We start from the raw sequence: 19,871 nt of genomic DNA on the forward strand, positions 1-19,871 counted from the left end.
GGACGAGCTGAATTCCGGATAAAGATGCCTGTAAAGAGGAGTTGATGAGAATCCAGAAAAGCACTTGAAATGCCCAGGCTTTGCATGGCACATTCCCCAGGATTTTTTCGCACCGCATTTAGAGGTTTAGACAGAGTGAGCTCGAATCAGGCCAAAAGCCTTAGGTTACTCCTTGGCGGCGGCGGGGCAGAGGTCAGATCAACAGGTGTGGGAGGCTGCGAGGTGAGGGAAGAAGCAGGTGTCGGTGGAGGCCCCCGTTCCTCCGGCCCAGAGGCTCCAAGGCTGCTATTGGTGTTCCAGCAGCGGGCGGAGGGGTCCTGCCCGGCATCTGGGCGCGCTGGGCCTGGAGCCCGGGAGGAGGCAGACGGAGGCGGCGGGTCAGCGGCGGGCCAGCCCCGGTGGGCTTCCGCTGCCCTCCGCCCGCCCGGCCCGGCCCGCCGCGGAGGATGCCTAGAGGTTGACGTGAACGGCCTGTGGCTGGGAAGCCCCCAGGCGCCCTGCCTAGCCCGGGGGCGGGGCCGCCTAGCCGCCGGCTCCGGTGGCGTGAGGGCTGGGGCGGGGGCAGGGGACCGCGCGGGGAGGGAGCCGGAGGGAAAGCGGCCCCCGCGGCCCTTCAATTGGCCGCACCGCCCCTCGGCGCAGAGGCGGGAGGAGGCGGCCCTCCATTGGTCGGGCCCGGCGGCCAATCCCAGAAGGCCCAGGCGGAGGCGGGGGCGGCCTGTGGGGAATCGAGGTGCGGGCGGCGAGCGAGGCAGCCAGGCGCTTCGGAGCGGACCTCGAGGCTCTGTAAGTTGGACCCAGTCGCCCAGGCACCGCCCGCGCCCCGCGGCCGCGACCGTCTCCTGCGCCTCCCAGAGGAGGGAGTTCGAGCATCCCCCGCGGCGGCCACTCCTCGGGGCCAGGAGCGGGGAAGTGAAGTGCGAGAAACCCCGGACCCCAGCTCAGCCTCTTCCCGCCGCCCGGACCACCATGACCCATTTCAACAAGGGCCCTTCCTACGGGCTCTCGGCCGAGGTCAAGAACAAGGTACACCTGGCTCGGGCGGGCGCGGGGGCCCCCGGGGCGAGGGGTGGAAGGCGCCCCCGGGGCACCCTTGGGCTGGCCTGGCGCTGGGCCGTGCTTCGTTCGCCCCTCGCGCTGTGGCTCACCGTTTTCCTGGAGAGGGGACGTCGAGGCGGCGCCAGCGTCTCTGCGTGTCCCTGTCGCGTCCCGTCCCCGGGCTTGCGGGGCCGGCTCCCGGGCACCCGCCTGGCTTTGTTCCCGCGCCGTGGGACAGGACTAGTGGCTGGCGGTGGGTTCCAGGGCGCCTAGAGTCCCGCGGCGCCGGCCTTTCCGGCTGCGGGGGTCTCGGGGGCTGTTTGGTGACTGCAGGACGCGCCCTCCGGGAAGGGGGCGCTCCTGCGTGGCCACTCGCCCTTAGGCGGAGCCCGTCCGCGCGGCCAGGGACCCGGCGAGCCGCTGCCGCAGCCCCCGCCATCTGCCCGCGTCCTGGGTGCTGGCAGAGCCCGCGCCTCCCCACGAGGAGAGAGACCGCCTAGTGTCCCGCCGACCCCAGGGGCCCCGAGGATCGGAAGCCGGTCCGGGACCCATCACAGTCTCCGAGCTCGGTGCTTGGGAGGCATTTGGAGGCAGATTGCTGCTGCTGCTTCTGCTGCTGCCGCCGCTGCTTCTGCTGTTGCTTTTGCGGGGAATGGAGACAAAGCCCCAGCGCGCCACTGTGCGAGTGATATCTGCTTAGGCTTGAGGCTTTTTATGAAACACTGAGAAGTTTGGAGTACATTAGACTTTCACGACATAAAGGAGTATTTTTGTGGGTTGCTTTTGTTTGGGGCTTGTTTGCTGAGGCGGCTTATAGTTTGGAGCGATTGGGATTTGGTGACGCTCAGCTTTGCCACTGAGCCCAAGAATGCGTTAGGTTTATCTTTAGGACTTTTGGCCTGGGAAAGAGATGAGAGGCGTCCCCCTCCCCAAATCCTCTCCTTCCTTCCTCCCTCCCTGCATTCCAAGCCCATGACATCAGGGGTTTCTGGGGGGAGAGACCAGCCAATCGGCGCGGAACTGCGCACAGAACGCTCATTGTCTCCTTTCTGCTGTTCTGGCCAAAGCGCCACAAAGGAGGGCTGCTGTGGTTTAATTCCCATTAACCTCCCGGGAGCCCAGGCATGTCGGGATTGCCACCGCACCGTCCGACCGCTGGTGGAAGGCACTGGCATTGTCAGAGCTGGAACATCCCGGGGCTGCGGGGGTAGGCGGTGTGAAGCGAATTATGTAAAGAGGTAATGAAGCGCACCGTTGTCAAACCCCAAGGGAGAGTTGTGGCTCTTGTCTCCCGCTGTTAGTCTGCCCATCATACTGTCTTTGAAGCAAGGAGTTGATTTTAGTCTGTGTATCTAAAGTTGAAATGTTGAGGTCCTTTACCTTTTCAAACGTGTTGCCCGTATTAGAGAACAGTTTGCTAACGATTTTTTTAGAGAGCAGAAAGGTGAGTGGTTTGAGTATGATTGAGTGCAAACCTCACCATCTGAAAAGTTTGTAACAAGTTACTGTTTCCTTCCTTCCAGGATTTACAAACCGAACTTTAGGAAACTTTTCAGAGGAATGGGCATGTCCAGAATGTTGGACGTGATGTGATACTTTGGCCTGGTTGTGCACGTTTATTGTAATTCCCCCCAGTGATTCTTGGCTGGCAGCAGTTGAGTCTCTACTACCTTTTGCATTGTAAATGAGGTACTGATAACGTTGGCAGCCCTTCAAGTGACTTACTTTTCTTGGATGTTAATATCCATGCTAATTTCTTTTTTGCTGACTAATGTAGCAGCTTTTGCCCTTTTCCTGCTTAATACTGAGCAGATCCAAGGAAATGCATACACAAGCTAGATCACTGTAATGTAAATGTTTAAATACAGTAAAACCTCAGATTTTAGAACCTTTGGAAAGTTAGTTATGAAGGCTGTGGATTTATCCCTTTAAGCACCAAACCCATTTTTTAATAACCCATTTCATTTTTGTAGTCCTTTCAGACAGTATTCTTTCATAGGAAGTCTTTTGATCTTAACAGCAGAGCAGTCCTGTAAGGTGAGGAGGATTGCTGGGATTATCCAACATCATTTACAGATCAGTACACTGAAGCTCAGAAAGATTTTCTCAAGGTCACAGAAGTTGGACTATTCTAAGAATTTTAACTCTAAAAGCGATGCCTTAGTTGAGTGAAGTACTTAGGGATGTTCTACACAAGACTGTGCTGTCTGTCGCCTTCCCCCCATTTTTTTTTTTTTTTTTTTTTTTGAGACGGAGTCTTGCTCTGTCGCCCAGGCTGGAGTGCAGTGGCGCGATCTCAGCTCACTGCAACCTTCGCCTCCCAGGTTCAAGCGATTCTCCTGCCTCAGCGCCCCCAGTAGCTGGGATTACAGGTGCCTGCCACCACGCCCGGCTAATGTTTGTATTATTTAGTAGAGACAGGGTTTTGTCATGTTGGCCAGACTGGTCTCCAACTCCTGACCTCAGGTGATTCCCCCTGCCTTGGCCTTCCAAAATGCTGGGATTACAGGCGTCAGCCATGGCGCCCAGCCCTTCCCCCTCATTTTTGCTACCCACCTGTCACTTCTTGACATTGTGATTATTTATGTCATACTGTTTCTGATCTGTTCTGGGCCTGGGAATCAAATAGCCATGTTTGCTAGGCCTTTGTGTGAGATGCTGCATTTTGACTGAGGCCTCAGGACTCCCAGGTGAAAGGTGGGTATGTGCAAAAGTGACATTGCGTGGTTTGACACCTTTTGATTCCTTCCTGCTTTTTCTTTATTGCATAATTGATACATTGCTTGGATGCTAGATTCCCCCCATCTACCCCCAAATCTCATTTAACAAAGAAGTATAGAAACATCCTGGGGAGACAGTGTGGAGTGGACCTGGGAGTCTAGCATATGTGAGTTCTTGTCCCCGTTCTGCCACTTCCTGCCTTCTGTGATGCTGGGCAAGCTACTTGACGTCTCTCTCCTAGTTTCTGTTCTGTAGAATGGGGGAAAACAATAGTTGCCACCCCCAAACATCATGTTGTGGAGATGTGTCTGGGTCTGGCTTATACTCAACTCAGTGACTGTATTGTAGCTATTAGCTCTTAGTAACAGAAAATTCGTTTTTAGTATTATATTTCTAAGATTTGTATGTCCCTGCCTCTTTAAGTATTTGGTTTGTATTAATACCTTTTGGTCTTGTTATATAATATTCTAGCTGTAAAAGCAGTTCATCAATGAATTGAAGAAGTCTCTGATTTTAAATATTTTAATCAGTAAAATCTCAGAAAAATCTTTAAGACATTTGATTGGTAAGATGATAATACATGGCAGAACACACAAGCTTACTTTTTTTAATAGGCAAGAAGATGTGTGAAAACAGCCTAAAAAAAAAAAGCCTAAGAATTCCAGTCTTTCAGCCTGGAATACGAACAAAGTTTCGTTAATAACAAAGAAAAAAATGACACCAAATGATCAATAACTTGCAGTTTACAAAAACCGTCAGAGAGTAAAAGGGCCAGGGAAAATGCAGACACTGGTAGGGATGGTTCGGTGGAGGATGGAAACACTCATAAAATAATGGGCCCTACGGGTATTCTACAGGTTGAACCAGGCCCTTGAATGCATCTTGGGAACCAAAATGAAAAGTGAAAACTCTGTGCCTCATAAACCATGAAAAAATATAACAGGTACTCAAGGGAAGCACAGTATTTCCTGGCAAAATGTTGGAGTCAGGGTAGTTTCCCGTAAAGTTGGATGGGAAGAGAGGACGCAGTGAAGCATGTCTTCATCAGGCTTGGAGCAAATGCCACAGGAACCTTTCTTACAGGTCTCAGGGAAAGTGGAAAAAATAAATTGACGAATGGGGAGCTGAAATAATCTTACCTCGGTATGTTTTTTTGGGAGGAGGCTAACTGGAATATTAAGAAGCATGGAATTGGAATGCACATTCTTCCAGTCTTCTGCCCCCTTGGAATGTCTGATTTGAGCAAAGCAGCTTCCCACGGGGATCTTCTTGGTTACAAAATGGTCTTTCTCAACACCTAAAAACCATCTTGAAAGGCTTATTACCAAAATCTTTGGTTGTTGAAGTTAAACAATCATATAGTAATAATTAGATAGGACCAGTGTCCGCGAAGTCCTGCCAGCCTGTTTGCCGGGTGCGCTTCAGATGCACAGCTGCTCTGAGGGTACTTCTGATCAGAGTAACGCAGGGTGACCCAGCTAGAAATTATACCCGAAGGTGGTTTGCCTTGTGTTGCTGGTAGAGCACCAGAATCTTGGTAAAAATGTGTTGGTGGGCTTAGCTTTTTTCTTTTTAAACTTGGAAGTTCAGAAATTGGTTTTTAATTAAAATCTTTTTTTGTTTGCTTATTATCTGTCTCTTCCCACCAGAGATAAAGCTCTCTTATTCACGGGTGTGTCTCAAGATCGATACTTTACAATATAGTTTAGCACATAGCATATGCTCAATAAATATTTGAATATTTGTTGATTTAATGAATTTATTCATCGGGAATAGATTTTGCTATCTCTAGACATAAGTTAGAAATTAACTCTGTAGTCTAAATAAGATTAATTCTGTAGTGCAAGTGTGATGATTTTGAAGGATGTCGTTAAAAAGAAAATATTCTAAAAAATATTTTTTGATCTTGCTATGTTGCCCAGGTTTGTCTTGAACCCCTGGCCTCAAGTGATCCTAATGCCTTGGCCTGTTAAAGCACTGGGATTACAGGTGTGCGCCACCATTCCTAGCCTTGTTTTTCTTAAGTAGTTAAATAGTTAATATTATATTGAAAATTTTCATCTTTGCTGCTGATTTTGGGATTCTTTCTTAAGATAGATATTTTGACTGGGCTCTTTCTTAGACTTCCAGGTTAGGAATGGTAGAGGTGTCCTCTGCAAGGATTTGTCCAGTGCCTGCATTTTCCTGAATACTGCTGGAGAAGGGGCCATTCAGCCAGGGACTTTGCTCCTGGTAGGAACCAGCCATTGCTGTTGGTCTGCGTTAGTTTTTGTTTTCCTGTCTTGACCAAAACAGATAAATAAGATACACTTTGCTGAAGTGACAAGAGGTACCATGCTTCCTCTTTAAAATTCTCAGCGTTATTTACTCTGGAGTTTTAACGAGGATTATTGTCAAGCTCACTGATTTTTTTACAGTCTAACATTTGTGGTAATTGTTCTGTCTCTAGCCACTCTTTTAGATTTCAGAAACAATCTTGACAATGATGACATTGCTAATACTACCATCAACAGAGGTATAGGCTTTTTTTTCCCTATGCTTGTTTCCCTTCCAGGTTGGGACATGAGGGTTAGTGTTTCCTGCCTCCTTTCCCTCTTTAACAGTGTATCCTTAAAGCCATAATGAATCTGATCTGCGGCATAAAAAATGTAAGCACAATTGGATGATTTTGGTTTTTCACCCATCATTACCATTGTATTCAGGAGAGTGAGGAAATGCATTTTCTTCTCTCTCTTTTTTATTTTTTTTGAGATGAAGTCTCCCTCTGTTTCCCAGGCTGGAGTGAGGTCTTGCGATCTCGGCTCACTGCAACCTCCACCTCCCAGGTTCAAGCAATTCTCCTGGCTTAGCCTCCCGAGTAGCTGGAATTACAGGCACCTGCCACCACATCTGACTAATTTTTGTATTCTTAGTAGAGTTGGGATTTCACCATGTTGGCCAGGCTGGTCTCAAACCTCCTGACCTCAAGTGATACACCTGCCTTGGCCTCCCAAAGAGCTGGGATTACAGGTGTAAGCAACTGTGCCCAGCCCTGCATTTTCTTTCTCAGTGAAACTAGGTGGTGGTTGGAGAAAGCTTGTCCTTAGAATTTGTTGGCAAGTTCCACTTAAATCTAGGTATTACCCTCCTGTAGCATATACCATGTGCATTGGCTCTCCTTAACTCTGAACTTATTTTATAGCCCAAATGGGCTCTTAACTGTTATTCATGTGTATTTGTACCCTCAGATTTTTGTTAAGGATTCTTGGAACTCATAGGTAGATCCAGGTTGTTTGTGGGGACGAAGTTTATACAATTTGGGGGTCCTCATTATGAAAAATGTATAAATATCTTTTAAGTTTTACAAAAACCTATGGCCATGTGGACCCTTTTGAACTTGAAGACTTCCCCATACCTGTCATACAAGGTTCTTGTGAGAGGGAAAGTAGAGCTTAGTGGTTAAGAACATGGACTGTGGGAACTGGGTTGGATTCCTGGTTCTGCATCTTACTGTGAACTTTGGCAAGTGACTTAACCTGCCTGTCTTGTATGTAAAATGGGGATACCATAACATTCATCTTTATAGGGTTGTTGGGAGAAATCAGATAGATAATCCATGTAAAGTGTTTAGAATAATGCCTGGAATCAAAAGCCCACATTATGTAAATTTTAGCCATGGTTTCATTTTGCTGACTGGGTCTCTGCTAATTAGTCTCAGTCTTGTGTTCTGAGCTACTTTTCTCTTCTGGATGTTGATATTATCTCTAGAACTTTAATATTCATTCACGAATCTGTTTGTATCTGCCTGAGATTTCTGGTGGATAGGGGGCCATGACACCAAGCAGTACTACTGTGTTTCATTTCTGTGTCAGGAATGTGATCTGCCCCAGAGTCCTTATCCAGGACTCCACCACCAGGCAGCCTGTGAGGCATTTCCACGGTGAAAGCACCAGGTCTGTAGATCTGCACCATTCTGTCCACATTGCCCTTGGGGCTGAGGACTTCTCTGTAGAGCTAGAGGTCTTGCTTACTGGGCATGGTTGTATTCTGCTTTTTCTAACAGGTTGATTCCTTTTAAATAAGATGTATCTTTCCTTTCTTGGTTTCAGATAGGGCTTGTATTTCTCCACAGCTGGCTGGTTAACATATTTTCCTTCAAGTGTTTGAATTTGGCTTGCTTGAATCTGGAGGCTTTGAGTTTATGTGTTCTTACGAAGGCTCTACCTAGACCTGTGTGAACAAGTCCTTGAGTGGAGAAGGCTAAATCCTAGTTTTCCCTCACAAGGTAGGGAAGGACCAGGAAACTTCAGGGTGTGGACGTGACTGTTGGGTGCTGTGTCTGCAGTGGGAAGGCCAGGGAATTGGAGGCATGAATGCAGAGAAAAGAGGAGGCCTTTTGTGCTCGGAAGGACTCTTCTGGGTCAGTTGTAACCTAAGCATCTATGGTTATTTCCCCTCTCCTGGATAGTTTTCCAGGGAACTCGAGCTGTGGGGTGGCCACACTGGGCGGGCTATGGCTTCATTGCTTCTTCCCGCCTCCACTCCCAAATGTTTGGACACTGATCTTTCTCCATTATCTGCAGCTTCTCACCCTTAATGTTACCCAGGCTGTACGAATGGATAGTGTGTGCTTCATTAGTGCACATTTCCCGGTCTCCTTTTGTTTCTTGTGGGAGGAAATAGGAGAGAAAACAATCAATACCATGTGTAGCAAGTCTCTGTCCTGCTGTTGGTTAATTCAAACATGTGATTCCACTTTGAATGCAAAAATAGCAACAGCAATCATATTATGCTTCTAATTGAGTGTAGAAATTACACATACATTAGGCATCATCTTGTGAGCTTGCTGTGGTCCTTGGCCCTTAGCAGCTGAGCTGGAACCCTAGGGCTGCTCTTTTGAGTCCACCTATGGCTAGATGCCTTCCCCTGAATGGTCCCATTCTCTACTCTGAATACTGGCATGCATTTGTTTCTGGATTTTCCTTATCTTTCTTCAAAGAATTGGATGTTGTATTTTTAAAAAACCCCATCCCCTCCTCTCCCCGCTTATACACACACAGACGCATTCTTTGCCAGCCAGGTTTTCATTTCAAGGTTTCTTCCTCTCTGAGCTTTCCCCTGCTTCTTTTTCTTCTTTAGTGACACCCTTTCCTGCAGTTGGTCTTACATCACCTTCAAAAACATGCATGTGGCAGGAGGTTAGTCTTCATATGGGCCAGTGGGAGAGTTAAAGTGTTTTTAGTCTGAAACAGCTCTGCCAAATATCTTATGAACTTTTTTTTTTTTTTGAGACAGTCTTGCTCTGTCACCTGGGCTGGAGTACAGTGGTGCGATCTTGGCTCACTGCAACCTCTACCTCCTGGGTTCAAGCAATTCTCATGCCTCAGCCTCTTGAGAAGCTGGGATTACAGTCGCGCACCACCATGCCCGGCTAATTTTTGTATTTTTCTTAGAGATGGGGTTTTACCATGTTGGCCAGGCTGGTCTTGAACTCCTGACCTTAAGTGATCCACGCATCTCAGCTTCCCAAAGTGTTGGGATTACAGGTGTGAGCCACCACGCCCGGCCTTATTATGAACTTTTGAACTGTGCTGGCAACGTGCTTTGGAACTAAGGATTCCTATGGGCTTGTTTAAATCAATTCCTCCCACACCCTGCCGACTTTTTTTTTTGAGACAGTCTCACTTTGTCGCCCAGGCTGGAGTACCGTGGTGTGATCTCGGCTCATTGTAACCTCTCCCTCTCGGGTTCGAGTGATTCTCCTGCCTCAGCCTCCTGAATAGCTGGGACTACAGGCCTGTGCCACTATGCCTGGCTAATTTTTTGTATTTTTAGTACAGACAGGGTTTCACTGTGTTGGCCAGGCTGGTCTCGAACTTCTGACCTCAGGTGATCTGTCTGCCTTGGCCTCCCAAAGTGCTGGGATTACAGGCATGAGCCACTGTGCCCAGCCCAATTAGTCCTTTCTACAACTGGGCAATATATTCATGTGCATTAGTCTGATACGATGATATTGGTGGTGGGTACATTTGGATATATTGTCATGTCTCCATGAGTTAAAAGGACTTTATGTTAAGCCAGAGTCTAAACATCTTCAGGCAGATAGCATAGTTGCCTGTGCTAAGACTATGTATAGTACAGAGAGTTCCTGTCTCTCAGCTTGGTTGTGGAGTAGGGATGGGGGAGCATCCAATGATGGAAAAGACTTAGACTTGGAGCCAGATCTGGGTCCGAATCCCTGCTGAGCCCACAACCTTTGGACAAGTCATCTCTGCATGAAGACAGTACATCTACCTCAGGGTACCATCTTCCTTGCTTATGAGAACCACTTCTCTTTATGCAAACAGTTCCAAAATAGAAAAATAAGTGAAAGTATCCTGTATCCCTTACTCCTACCGTAAGTGCTTGTACTGCTTTGAATATTGTTCAGCCATTTTGAAAACCGAATTATAGTCTGTTGTCTGGATTTCCACCGATTATTCACTGCTTCCCTACTGGTAGATATTTCCTTTAAAAGTACTTGTGTAGAAAAGTGTGTAAGTTTTGACCTAACATTTAAATGTATTTAGGTATTGCCAAATTGCTCTCCAAAAAAATTAGTTCCTACCAATGGTAAGAAAGAGGAGGAGGATCTTTTGATGTTAAAAAAAGAAAAAAGTAACTTGCTTTAGTTTCTTTATTACCAAGTCATGAGTCACTGACATCTTTAATGCCTACTCCATCCCTCATCCCCAGCAGACTCAGGTGGGAGTTGGCAGTGGGATGGGATGAGGGCATCTCTTTCACAAATTATTTGATAATAGTTTTTTAAACAGGAAGCTTGGCCAGGCACGGTGGCTCATGCCTGTAATCCTTACACTTTTGGGAGGCTGAGGTGGGCGGATCACCTGAGGTCAGGAGTTCAAGACCAGCCTGACCAACATGGAGAAAACCCATCTCTACTAAAAATACAAAATTAGCCCGGCATGGTGGCGCGTGCCTGTAATCCCAGCTCAGGAGACTGAGGCAGGAGAATCGCTTGAACCTGGGAGGCAGAGGCTGTGGTGAGCCAAGATCGTGCCATTGCAATCCAGCCTGTGCAACAAGAGCAAAATTCCGTCTCAAAAACAAAAAACCCAGGAAGCTTTAGGTAGCTTTAAAATATCTTATCAAAATGGCTATCAAATCATGTCAAGTAAGTGGTTTTTAATAATATATTGAATTCAAAGGAAGAAGTCTTTCCAGTATCTTGATTGGAATGGCCAGCAAAGCATAGATGGAAGGATAAGTGTTGACATTTATTGAGTTCTTACAACTTATGTGAATTAACTCATTGATTCTTCCCAGTAACCTTCTGATGTAAGTGCTGTTAATGATCTCTGGTTGGCAGGGAAGAAAACTGAAGCAGAGGAAACTTGTTGCATGGTGGAAATGGGCTTCTAATTCAAGCATTCAGTTTCCAGAGCCCTTGCTCCTAACCATTTTAATCTGAGGCCAGAGCTCAGGGAGAATTGACATCTTTCAAGATGAGAGGGTACTGAGTCCAGAGAGGGCAGACCAGAGCAAGAAATCCCAGGATAAAGTCCTTTAACAAGAAGCTGGAGGAGGAGAGATTAGAGGGCCCTCCTGGAAAATACTAGGTGCTACAGAGAGTCCCAGAGGATGACTGGAGACAGGCCACTGGATTTGGCTACTGAGAAGTCACTGATGACCTTTTTTGTTTGAGACAGGATCTTCCTCTGTTCCCCACTCCCTGCAACCCCCCCGCCCCATTTCCCCCCAGGCTGGAGTGCAGTGGCGTGATCTTGGCTCACTGCAGCCTTGACCTCCTGGGCTCAAGCAATCCTCCTGCCTCAGCCTCCCGAGTAGCTGGGACTACAGGCGTGCACTACCATGCCTGGCTAAATTTTTGTATTTTTTGTAGAGACAGGGTTTTACTGTGTTGCCCAGGCTGCACTGGTGACCTTTTGAGAGATCATCGGTAGAGCAAATTTCCAGGGGTTAGGAGAGAGTACTAAGTGAGGAAATGGGCAGGTTTGGCATGAAATAAATGACAAACAGGACAGTGTATGAGACTGGCAGCAGGTTCAATTAAAAATTTGCCGTTTCGGGGAAGACAGCGTAGCCTGTGCCCATAGATGGACCAAGTAAAGGCAACAGCCCAAAACAGATGGTGGGTGGGGGCAAAGCAGAAGGACAGGAGGGTCAGCGGGAAAAGAAGGGGCCCAGCTGGGAAGGGGAAGGGAAGAGGACCATGAAAACGCAGCACTGATGTGGAGAAGTCCTCTTTTCATCTGAAATAGGGGTGTCACTTTGCTCCTGACCTTATTATGCTGGGAGCCACTGACGTCCGATGGGGAAGAGAGCAGGAATAGGAAGAGATGGCCCAGGCTAAGCCCTCCCTGTGAGCGCACTGCTGATTGGGTTGCCCCTTTGGAGCTTGGGCACTGGTTCACTCTCCTCTTTCCATTGGCCCTTGATCTGGAAGGGATAGGAAGTTGGGTTTATTTTGTTAGAGCCTGGTTGTCTGTAGCAAGCCTTTACTGTATTATCTCCAAGTGACCTTTGTGTTGGGGCATAGCACTCTGATGGAAGATGTAATGCTTTCAGGGTAACCTATTTTCTCCCTCATTCATGCTCTCAGATTGCATTACAATTATGTAAAATATGGAGTTCACCTTTACTGTCGATGTGGAGGGTCCCCTGTGACTTCATCATAAGATCCTTGCAGACTTCAGGACTGGAAAGGGGAAACCACGTTCAGGCTGACTTTCTTTTAGAGGAACTGTGAATCTTGTAGTTGATTATGTCCCTCTTTGTCTTGGTGTTTAAGAAGCTTGGACTTCAGTTTGCATCCAGCCTATCGTTGGGTGGCATTTGTGTAGGATTTGGTGGCATGCAGGTGTTTGAGCCTTGCCTCTGACTTCATCTTTTTTTCACACATCCTCATTAAAAGCAAAATGAACCTAATGGCTTTTTACTTAGGGTCTCAAAAAGTACAAAATACCTTTGTATGCTATTTCATAAGGCACAGTATGAATATTTTTAAAAGGAGGAAATGGGACCAGCCTGGGCAACATAGGGAGACCCCATCTCTACAAAACATTTTTAAAAAGGTAGCTGTGGTGGCACATGCCTGTAGTCCTAGCTACTTGGGAGGCTGAGGCAGGAGGATCGCTTGGGTCTGGGAGGTTGAGGCTTCAGTGAGCTATGATCATGCCACTGCACTGCAGCCTGGGTGACAGAGCAAGACTGTCTCAAAAAAAGAAAAAAAGAAAAAGAGAAAATGGGAAATTCTATCCTACTTTTTATTGGAAATGTCATATTTTCTCATTTTCATTGGGGAAAAAATGGTGCTGTTTTGTACAGTTAACATATCTGTAAGATTCCATCAGCATCTATCCCATGTTTAAAATTAGGTTTCCTCTCTGTTCATAGCTGGTTGTGTAAAGCCACCTTTCTCAAATGGACAGACTCCATCGTAATAAGCAAAAAAGCATTTGCAATCTGAGATCTAGACCTGGATCTGGACTCCAAGAGGAATTCCAGATTTACTAAGGCTAAACCAAAGGGCTGAGATCCCATTTCTCCTTGGCCTGCTTTCATGCCTTGTCCCAGTAATAACCCTCAGTAGAGGAGCCGCGTGGTGTTTTGACTCAGTTTTGGGGTTGGCAGATGGGAGCATGGGGATGCATGTGGTCAGTGATCTGTGAGATGAGGGTTCCCCAGGCTGGTTGAGACCAGTTCCTTCTCAGAACAATACAGCGAACTTTTGGGACAATGACGTTGAGGTGGATTTCATGCCTTCCTTGAGTCACAGTAGACTGTGAGGCTCGTCCTGTGGAGCGGGCTTGCTGAAGAGTTGATGAGGAGTGAGTGTACATTCTGAAACTACAGAAAAGTTGCAAACATGTCGTGTGCCTTGTCGTTATGGAAAGATAAATGACAGCTCTTCAGTGTTACCCATGCTCCTGACTCAAGGGTTATTTTGGAGGCACCTAGAGGTCCTGCTGAAGAGACAGTGCTTGACAATCTGGAGAGTGGCAAAGAGCTGACACCTACAAATGCGGGAATGAGTTTGTTAGACTCTTAAATATTCTAGTGGTGAGACAAAGAAAACAAAAACTTGAGGAACATCTCTATTTTCACCTCTTTTTACCTGTGGGGCTTCAGCTAAGATCCCCTTTCAGCAAAATCTCTACAGATCTCTAAAATTCAAGATCTGGCTGGCCTCCTTCCCAGTGAGAGAATGTTCTCCAACAAGCTTTCTTGGAGGTCATCTCTTCCTGCCTGTGCTTCATTGGCACTCAAAACATGGTATTTTTCCATGCCTGTTTTCTTCTAGTCCATCTCTCGGGAATTTCTACATATATTTCTCTGGTCTGTCCTCTGTGTGTCACTCAGAATAAATCAACTCCCTCTTCTATATGACTTCCATCTAAATATTTAGATGGGAGCTAACCTGCCTCTCCTAAACTTCCAGGTCATATGTAGCCACTCCTGGCTAGCCAGTTTCTCATAATAGGCTATATATGGTTTTTCTAATCCTTTCACCACCTAGTTTACTCCTTCTAGAAACTGATGTCAGCTTATCAGTGTCCCCTTTCAGAATGCATCACTCAGAATTGATCATAGTATTGCCACAGATATGGTTTAACTTACCAGAGTACACTGGGATTGTTAACTGACTTCCTTTGATTACAAAGCTTTAGCTCCTTCTGTTTTAACTAACAGAATCACTTGGCCAGGTAGACAAGGTAACTGTGTAGAAGAAGAACTTTCTAATCCTTGCTTTGTCAAATTGACTTTTCCTGTCTATAAAGTATGGTGATGATCACTCTGGGAGGTTTTATGGCTCACATGAACTCCATGTGCACCCATTTCTTATAAATAATGCTTTCCTTGGTTACCTCATGGGGTTGTTTTGATTTAAACAAATAAGCAATACTATTTTATAAAGAATTGTATAACTATGCAGACCAAGATAGTGTTGGCTTTTTAACACTCAACTCACTGAGTAAGATTACTAGTTCTAAAACTTTGGGGCAGGATTTTACATATATTTTGAATAAACTGTATTAATGTAAGAAAGATCCTTCTGATTCCCAGTTTCCTTAATAAGTATGCCAAGTAGTTTCCAAGTCATTAATGACCAAAACAGAAGAGAACACATCTAAATCCAAACATTGAGGTACACATCACCACGAGTTTCTTCTGCCATGACATAATCAGCACAGTGGGCATGGTGTTCCTTCTGACTGTACCCTCCTTCTAGGGTTACTAAACTGGACTTCAGGAGTGCCCTAGACATAAGGAACTTTTATCAGAAAGTAATGCAATTATGTCCCTAGTGGGCCATCCAAAATTACCAGTTTGGCAGATCAAGGAGATGTGACTCCCATAAAAGGCAGTGACATTCAAATGCAGATGCCTTTCGGAAACAAGATAGATCTTTAAATCTGAGGCATTTCCCTAGGCTGGTAATCCTGTCAGTGGGTGAAAAGTCATGGATTGAGTGCCCACTGTGTATCAGGCATGGGCATGAGGGGTACTAAGATGAACAAGAGCCTGTCCTCCCCTCAAGGAGGGGACGTGGGCAGGTGTTCTTGGACATGCCTTGTGTGTCCATGCAGCCTTGGTGATGGCTGCCCTTCCCCCTGAGTGCTTGCACACTCTCTCTCCAAGAGTCTACTCTAGGAGGGCACCTGCCAGGCTCTTCAGCCAGTAATAGATCCTTGCCCTCTGGGTGGGGATGGAGTGGGGTTCTTGTTACTACCGTTTGCCAAGGCTTCTCTCACAGTGAGCTGCTGGATACGCACTTCTTTGTTACTTGTTATTTCTGAGTCTAGATTCTTCTGGGAATCCAGTGTCTATACTTGTTCCCTCCTTGTTTAGATTGGAACTTTCAAAAATCCACTTTAAACTATATGTGTTCTAAGCTTTGCAATCTAAAGGTCATTTTCTAGACAGAGAAGACAAAATTGACAGTCTGTTTGCTCTGCATCTTTCTACTGTTTGTTATACTCTTTGCTTTAGGCACTGGACCAGCTCCTCTTTAATTATATATAATATATATATAATTTTTTTTTTTTGAGATGGAGTTTCACTCTTGTTGCCCAAGCTGGCGTGCAATGGCATGATCTTGGCTCACTGCAACCTCCGCCTCCCAGGCTCAAGCGATTCTCCTGTCTCAGAAGCTGGGATTACAGGTGCTACAGATGTGTGCCACCATGCCCAGCTAATTTTTTGTAGTAGAAACGGGGTTTCACCATGTTAGCCAGGTTGATCTGGAACTCCTGACCTCAGGTGATCCATCTGCCTCGGCCTCCCAAAGTGTTGGGATTCAGGCGTGAGCCACTCTGCCTGGCTTATTTATATTTTTTTGACACAGGGTCTCCTTCTGTTACTCAGGCTGGGGTGTAGTAGCACGATCTCAGCTCGCTGCAGCCTTGACCTCCCAGGCTCAAGTGATCCTCCCACCTCAGCCTCCCAAGTTGCTGGAACCACAGGTGTGTGCCATCATGCCCAGCTAATTTTTGTGGTTTGTGTAGAGACAGGGTCTCACTATGTTGCCCAGGCTAGTCTCAAAGGACTCAAGAAGTGATCCTCCAGCGTTTGCCTCCCAAATTGCTGGTGTGAGCCACTGCACCCATCCTAGTAATTTTTGAAGCTTTAATTTCTTGTCAGTCTCACAATATCTGTATATTGAGTCATAATGTTTTTGTATTTACCTGATTATAGACATTTGGAGGGAAAAAATTTGTGCTGGTTGGTGCCATATGCTGATACCTTGATCTGAAGATACAGTTGTATCTCTGAGAGGAGGACCTGGCTTTAAAATGCTCCTGGACTTCACTCCTGTTTACCTGAGGCGAGCATGATTTTCCACAGCTTTCAAATGTCTAGTTCCTCCGCATCAAATCTTTAGCACGTTCATGCCATGGAATGAGTCTTAGATTCTGTGGTGACCTCAAGAAAAGCATGCATTCTATCTTGACGTCACTGTCCCAAATGTAAAATGTTTTTCTCTAGAATTCCCACTCCTATCCCCCATAAGATACGTGCCTGATTTTGTAAAATAGTTCCTTTATCCTTTTTGTCAGCAACAATCTGAAAAAGAATAAGAATTTGGGATGCAAACCCATTCTAAGCAGAGAGGAGACCTTTAGCAAAGACAGAGAGGCAGGAACCAGCCTCAGGAAGAGTGGTAAAGGGAGTGGACAGTGGTGAAGGCTGGCATCCCAGGTGAGCCTGTCTGCAGTGGGGTTTTCTTTGCTATTGCAAACAATGGATTGAACAAGTTGTAGTGGAGTTTGGTTAATAGAATGCTCTGTACCTCAAGCTGATAAAATTGGAGGGCGTGCATGCTGATGTGTGTCAGGTATTGCAGTGGGTTCCATTCCTATTGAACAGGCTTCATCCTCACAGTGGCCCTGGAAGGAAGGAGTCTACCCACAAGAAATGGGGTGACCTGGGTTCAGTTACTTGCCAAGGTCACACTGGAATTGGGAACACAGGGTTTTGAAGTTTGACTTGAAAGCGTGTGATCTTCAGTAAATGTTTATAGGATTCGTTGCGGAGAGACTTAGGGTGGATGAAAATGTTGAAGCCTGTTCACTGTCCTTGCGTGAGATACCAAGAATGGCAAGTGATGGTGAGAAGGAAAGAGAGGAGGAATCTTGATACTTGAGATGGAAATCTATTTGGTTCCTATTTTGGGACCGTGGTAGCCCCCATTGTTCTCTATTTTAAACACCCTATTTTACATCTATTTTTGTGAACTCTTTAACACACCATATTTAATATTTGTCTCTTTCTGCTAGAATGTAAGCTTTTAGGACAGGAACTTTGCCTTTTGAACTGTGCCTGGTATGAACTAGCCATTTAGATGAAGGACAGAAAGAAGGATTAATGGAGAAAGAAGATGAAAGAAGAATCTAAGGAACACAGGGAACACTTGAAAAACAAGCTAATGTTGAATACGAATTTACTTAGAGAGTTTGGAGTAATGCAGGATTATCCTGGTGGCTCAAAACGGGGAGCAACAACTGAAATTAGGGAGACTGTTGTAATCACTGGGGACAATAACCTGGAATTGTCTGCTTGCAGGTTTGAACAAGCTCTGTGATGATAATACATTGTGAGAAGGAATCCATGTGAAAAACAAGCAGTCTTCATTCTTCAGTAGATTCTGGAATGTTCTGGGTGTAAGGGGGGCATCAGACAGTTCTTGTACATGAATATCATCACTCTACCTCATGGCAGCTGTGCCTCCATCTTTTTTTCAAATTGCACTTGAGCTGAATGCTCTCAGCGTACACCGAGAAGTACCATTCAACAGCACAGGAATCGAGCTTTTGGGTCAGCTGTGGAGGTGCTTTTTGAAGCTAGGTCTCCCTTTACTCTTTCTCCCTTTCTGAGGGTTCTGAGGAGGAAGCTTCTCAAATCTCAGAGCCAGGGAGGAGCATGGCTGTTTCCCAGCAACTGGTAGGCTTGTATCTGCTCTAGTGTCTGCCTTCACTGTTAGGACGCGTACGCCCTCGGGGTTGTGTTTCTGAAGGCGGTCTTAGTCCAGAGCTCTTGGATATATGATTAATAGTGATATGTGTGCCTGTGGGCTGGAAGAATAATTGGCCGAAGGATAGGCCCTTCCCTCTGGGAATGGAATGTGATTTGGGGGAAAGAGACTTGTACATTTTAGTGTATCTCAGTGTTTTTTAACCTTGTTTTCATGATCACTTTCTCCAAGAGTTGTTTTAGACATTGTTCCTAGTTACCTCCTATCCCCTGCCAGATTTAGTACAAAGGAATAAGATTTTGTTGGGTAAGGTTGAGCTTTGGAGGGTCCTAAGTTTTTGTATTGTCTAAGGTTTTTTCACCATCTACCACAAGAAACACTTTTCACCTCTTTGGGACACTACCACGCCTGTTGAGAATGCTTGCACTACATACTTGTATATCACTTATTTATTTATTTTTGTTTTAAAGACAGAGTCTCACTTTGCCACCCAGGCTGTAGTGCAGTGACATGATCATCAGTCACTGCATCCTGGAACTCCTGGCTTCAAGCAATCCTCCTGCCTTGGCCTCCCAAAGTGCTAGGATTACAGGCATGAGCCACCCACCTGGCCTATTTTTTTTTTTTTTTTAATAGAGACAGGGGCTCTCTATATTGCCCTCGCTGGTCTTGAACTCCTGGACTCAGGGGGTCCTCCTGCCTCAGCCTCCCAAAGTTGCAGGATTACAGGTGTGAACCACCATGCCTGGCCCGGCCTAAATTTTTTTTAAAAAAATTATTATTTTGGAATTGGCTGGGTGCGGTGGCTCACGCCTGTAATCCCAGCACTTTGGGAGGCTGAGGTGGGGGGGATCACCTGAAGTCAGGAATTCAAGACCAGACTGACCAACATGGCAAAACCCCATCTCTACTAAAAATACAAAGATTAGCTGGGTGTGGTGGTGGGCACCTGTAATCCCAACTACTCAGGAGGTTGAGGCAGGAGAATCGCTTGAACCCGGGAGGTGGAGGTTGCAGTGAGCCAAGATCGTGCCATGGCACTCCAGCCTGGGTGACAGAGCAAGACTCCGTCTCAAAAAAACAAACAAACAACAACAAAAAACCAATTATTATTTTAGAATTACAAAAGAAAGTGAGGGCTAAAGAAAGGTCATGAAACAAGAAAGGACGGACCTGCATTTGAACTGAAGGGTAACTCCACACTGGCATTCTTAGCTGTCTTGAGGAGCGAGCGGAGGGAAGCTCTAAGGGCTGAAGCTGCCACCACGACCACGACAGGATGAGCCCTGGACCCAGGCACAGGAAAATGAAGAGGAGCAGGTGAAGTTGTCAGAGGAGCGAGAGTGGAGCAGGCCAAGCGCTGAATGTAGGGAGGAGGATCAGCTGTATCCAATGCCCCGGGAGGCTTTTTTCTTTGTCTTCATTTTCTTCACATGTTGATTGTATCTGGCAAGAGGGACGTTGGAGAGTTTTGGGGAGGAGCCTTCAGCAGGTGTGCCTAGACAGTACTCTCCTTGGTCTCTGGATCATTTGCACATGCGCCTTGACGCAAAGAAGGCTGTCAGGCGCTGTTTGGAGAATTTGTGCGTGTTTAAGAAAGGAAGCGTGGGCATATAAAGAGAGGGGCTGTTGTGGA

General features: G+C 46.3%; 1 protein-coding gene across 2 annotated transcripts in view; it reads left to right on the forward strand.

Annotated features, from left to right (window-relative positions):
* Nucleotides 1–596: 596 nt before the first annotated feature.
* CNN3 (calponin 3) overlaps nucleotides 597–19,871 on the forward strand; it is a 30,333-nt gene continuing 11,058 nt past the window's right edge. The window contains exon 1 of one of the 2 annotated variants that reach the window (XM_003260077.3): nucleotides 597–1,026. In XM_003260077.3, coding sequence (XP_003260125.1) covers nucleotides 970–1,026 — 57 coding nt within the window. In that variant the 5' untranslated portion in view covers nucleotides 597–969. Of the gene's footprint in view, nucleotides 1,027–2,106; nucleotides 2,277–19,871 lie in introns of those variants that run through there. The other variant, XM_012500506.2, reaches the window with a different exon arrangement.

The sequence above is a fragment of the Nomascus leucogenys genome, chromosome 12, assembly GCF_006542625.1.
Source record: "Nomascus leucogenys isolate Asia chromosome 12, Asia_NLE_v1, whole genome shotgun sequence".
In the NCBI taxonomy this organism is placed as follows: Eukaryota; Metazoa; Chordata; class Mammalia; order Primates; family Hylobatidae; genus Nomascus; species Nomascus leucogenys.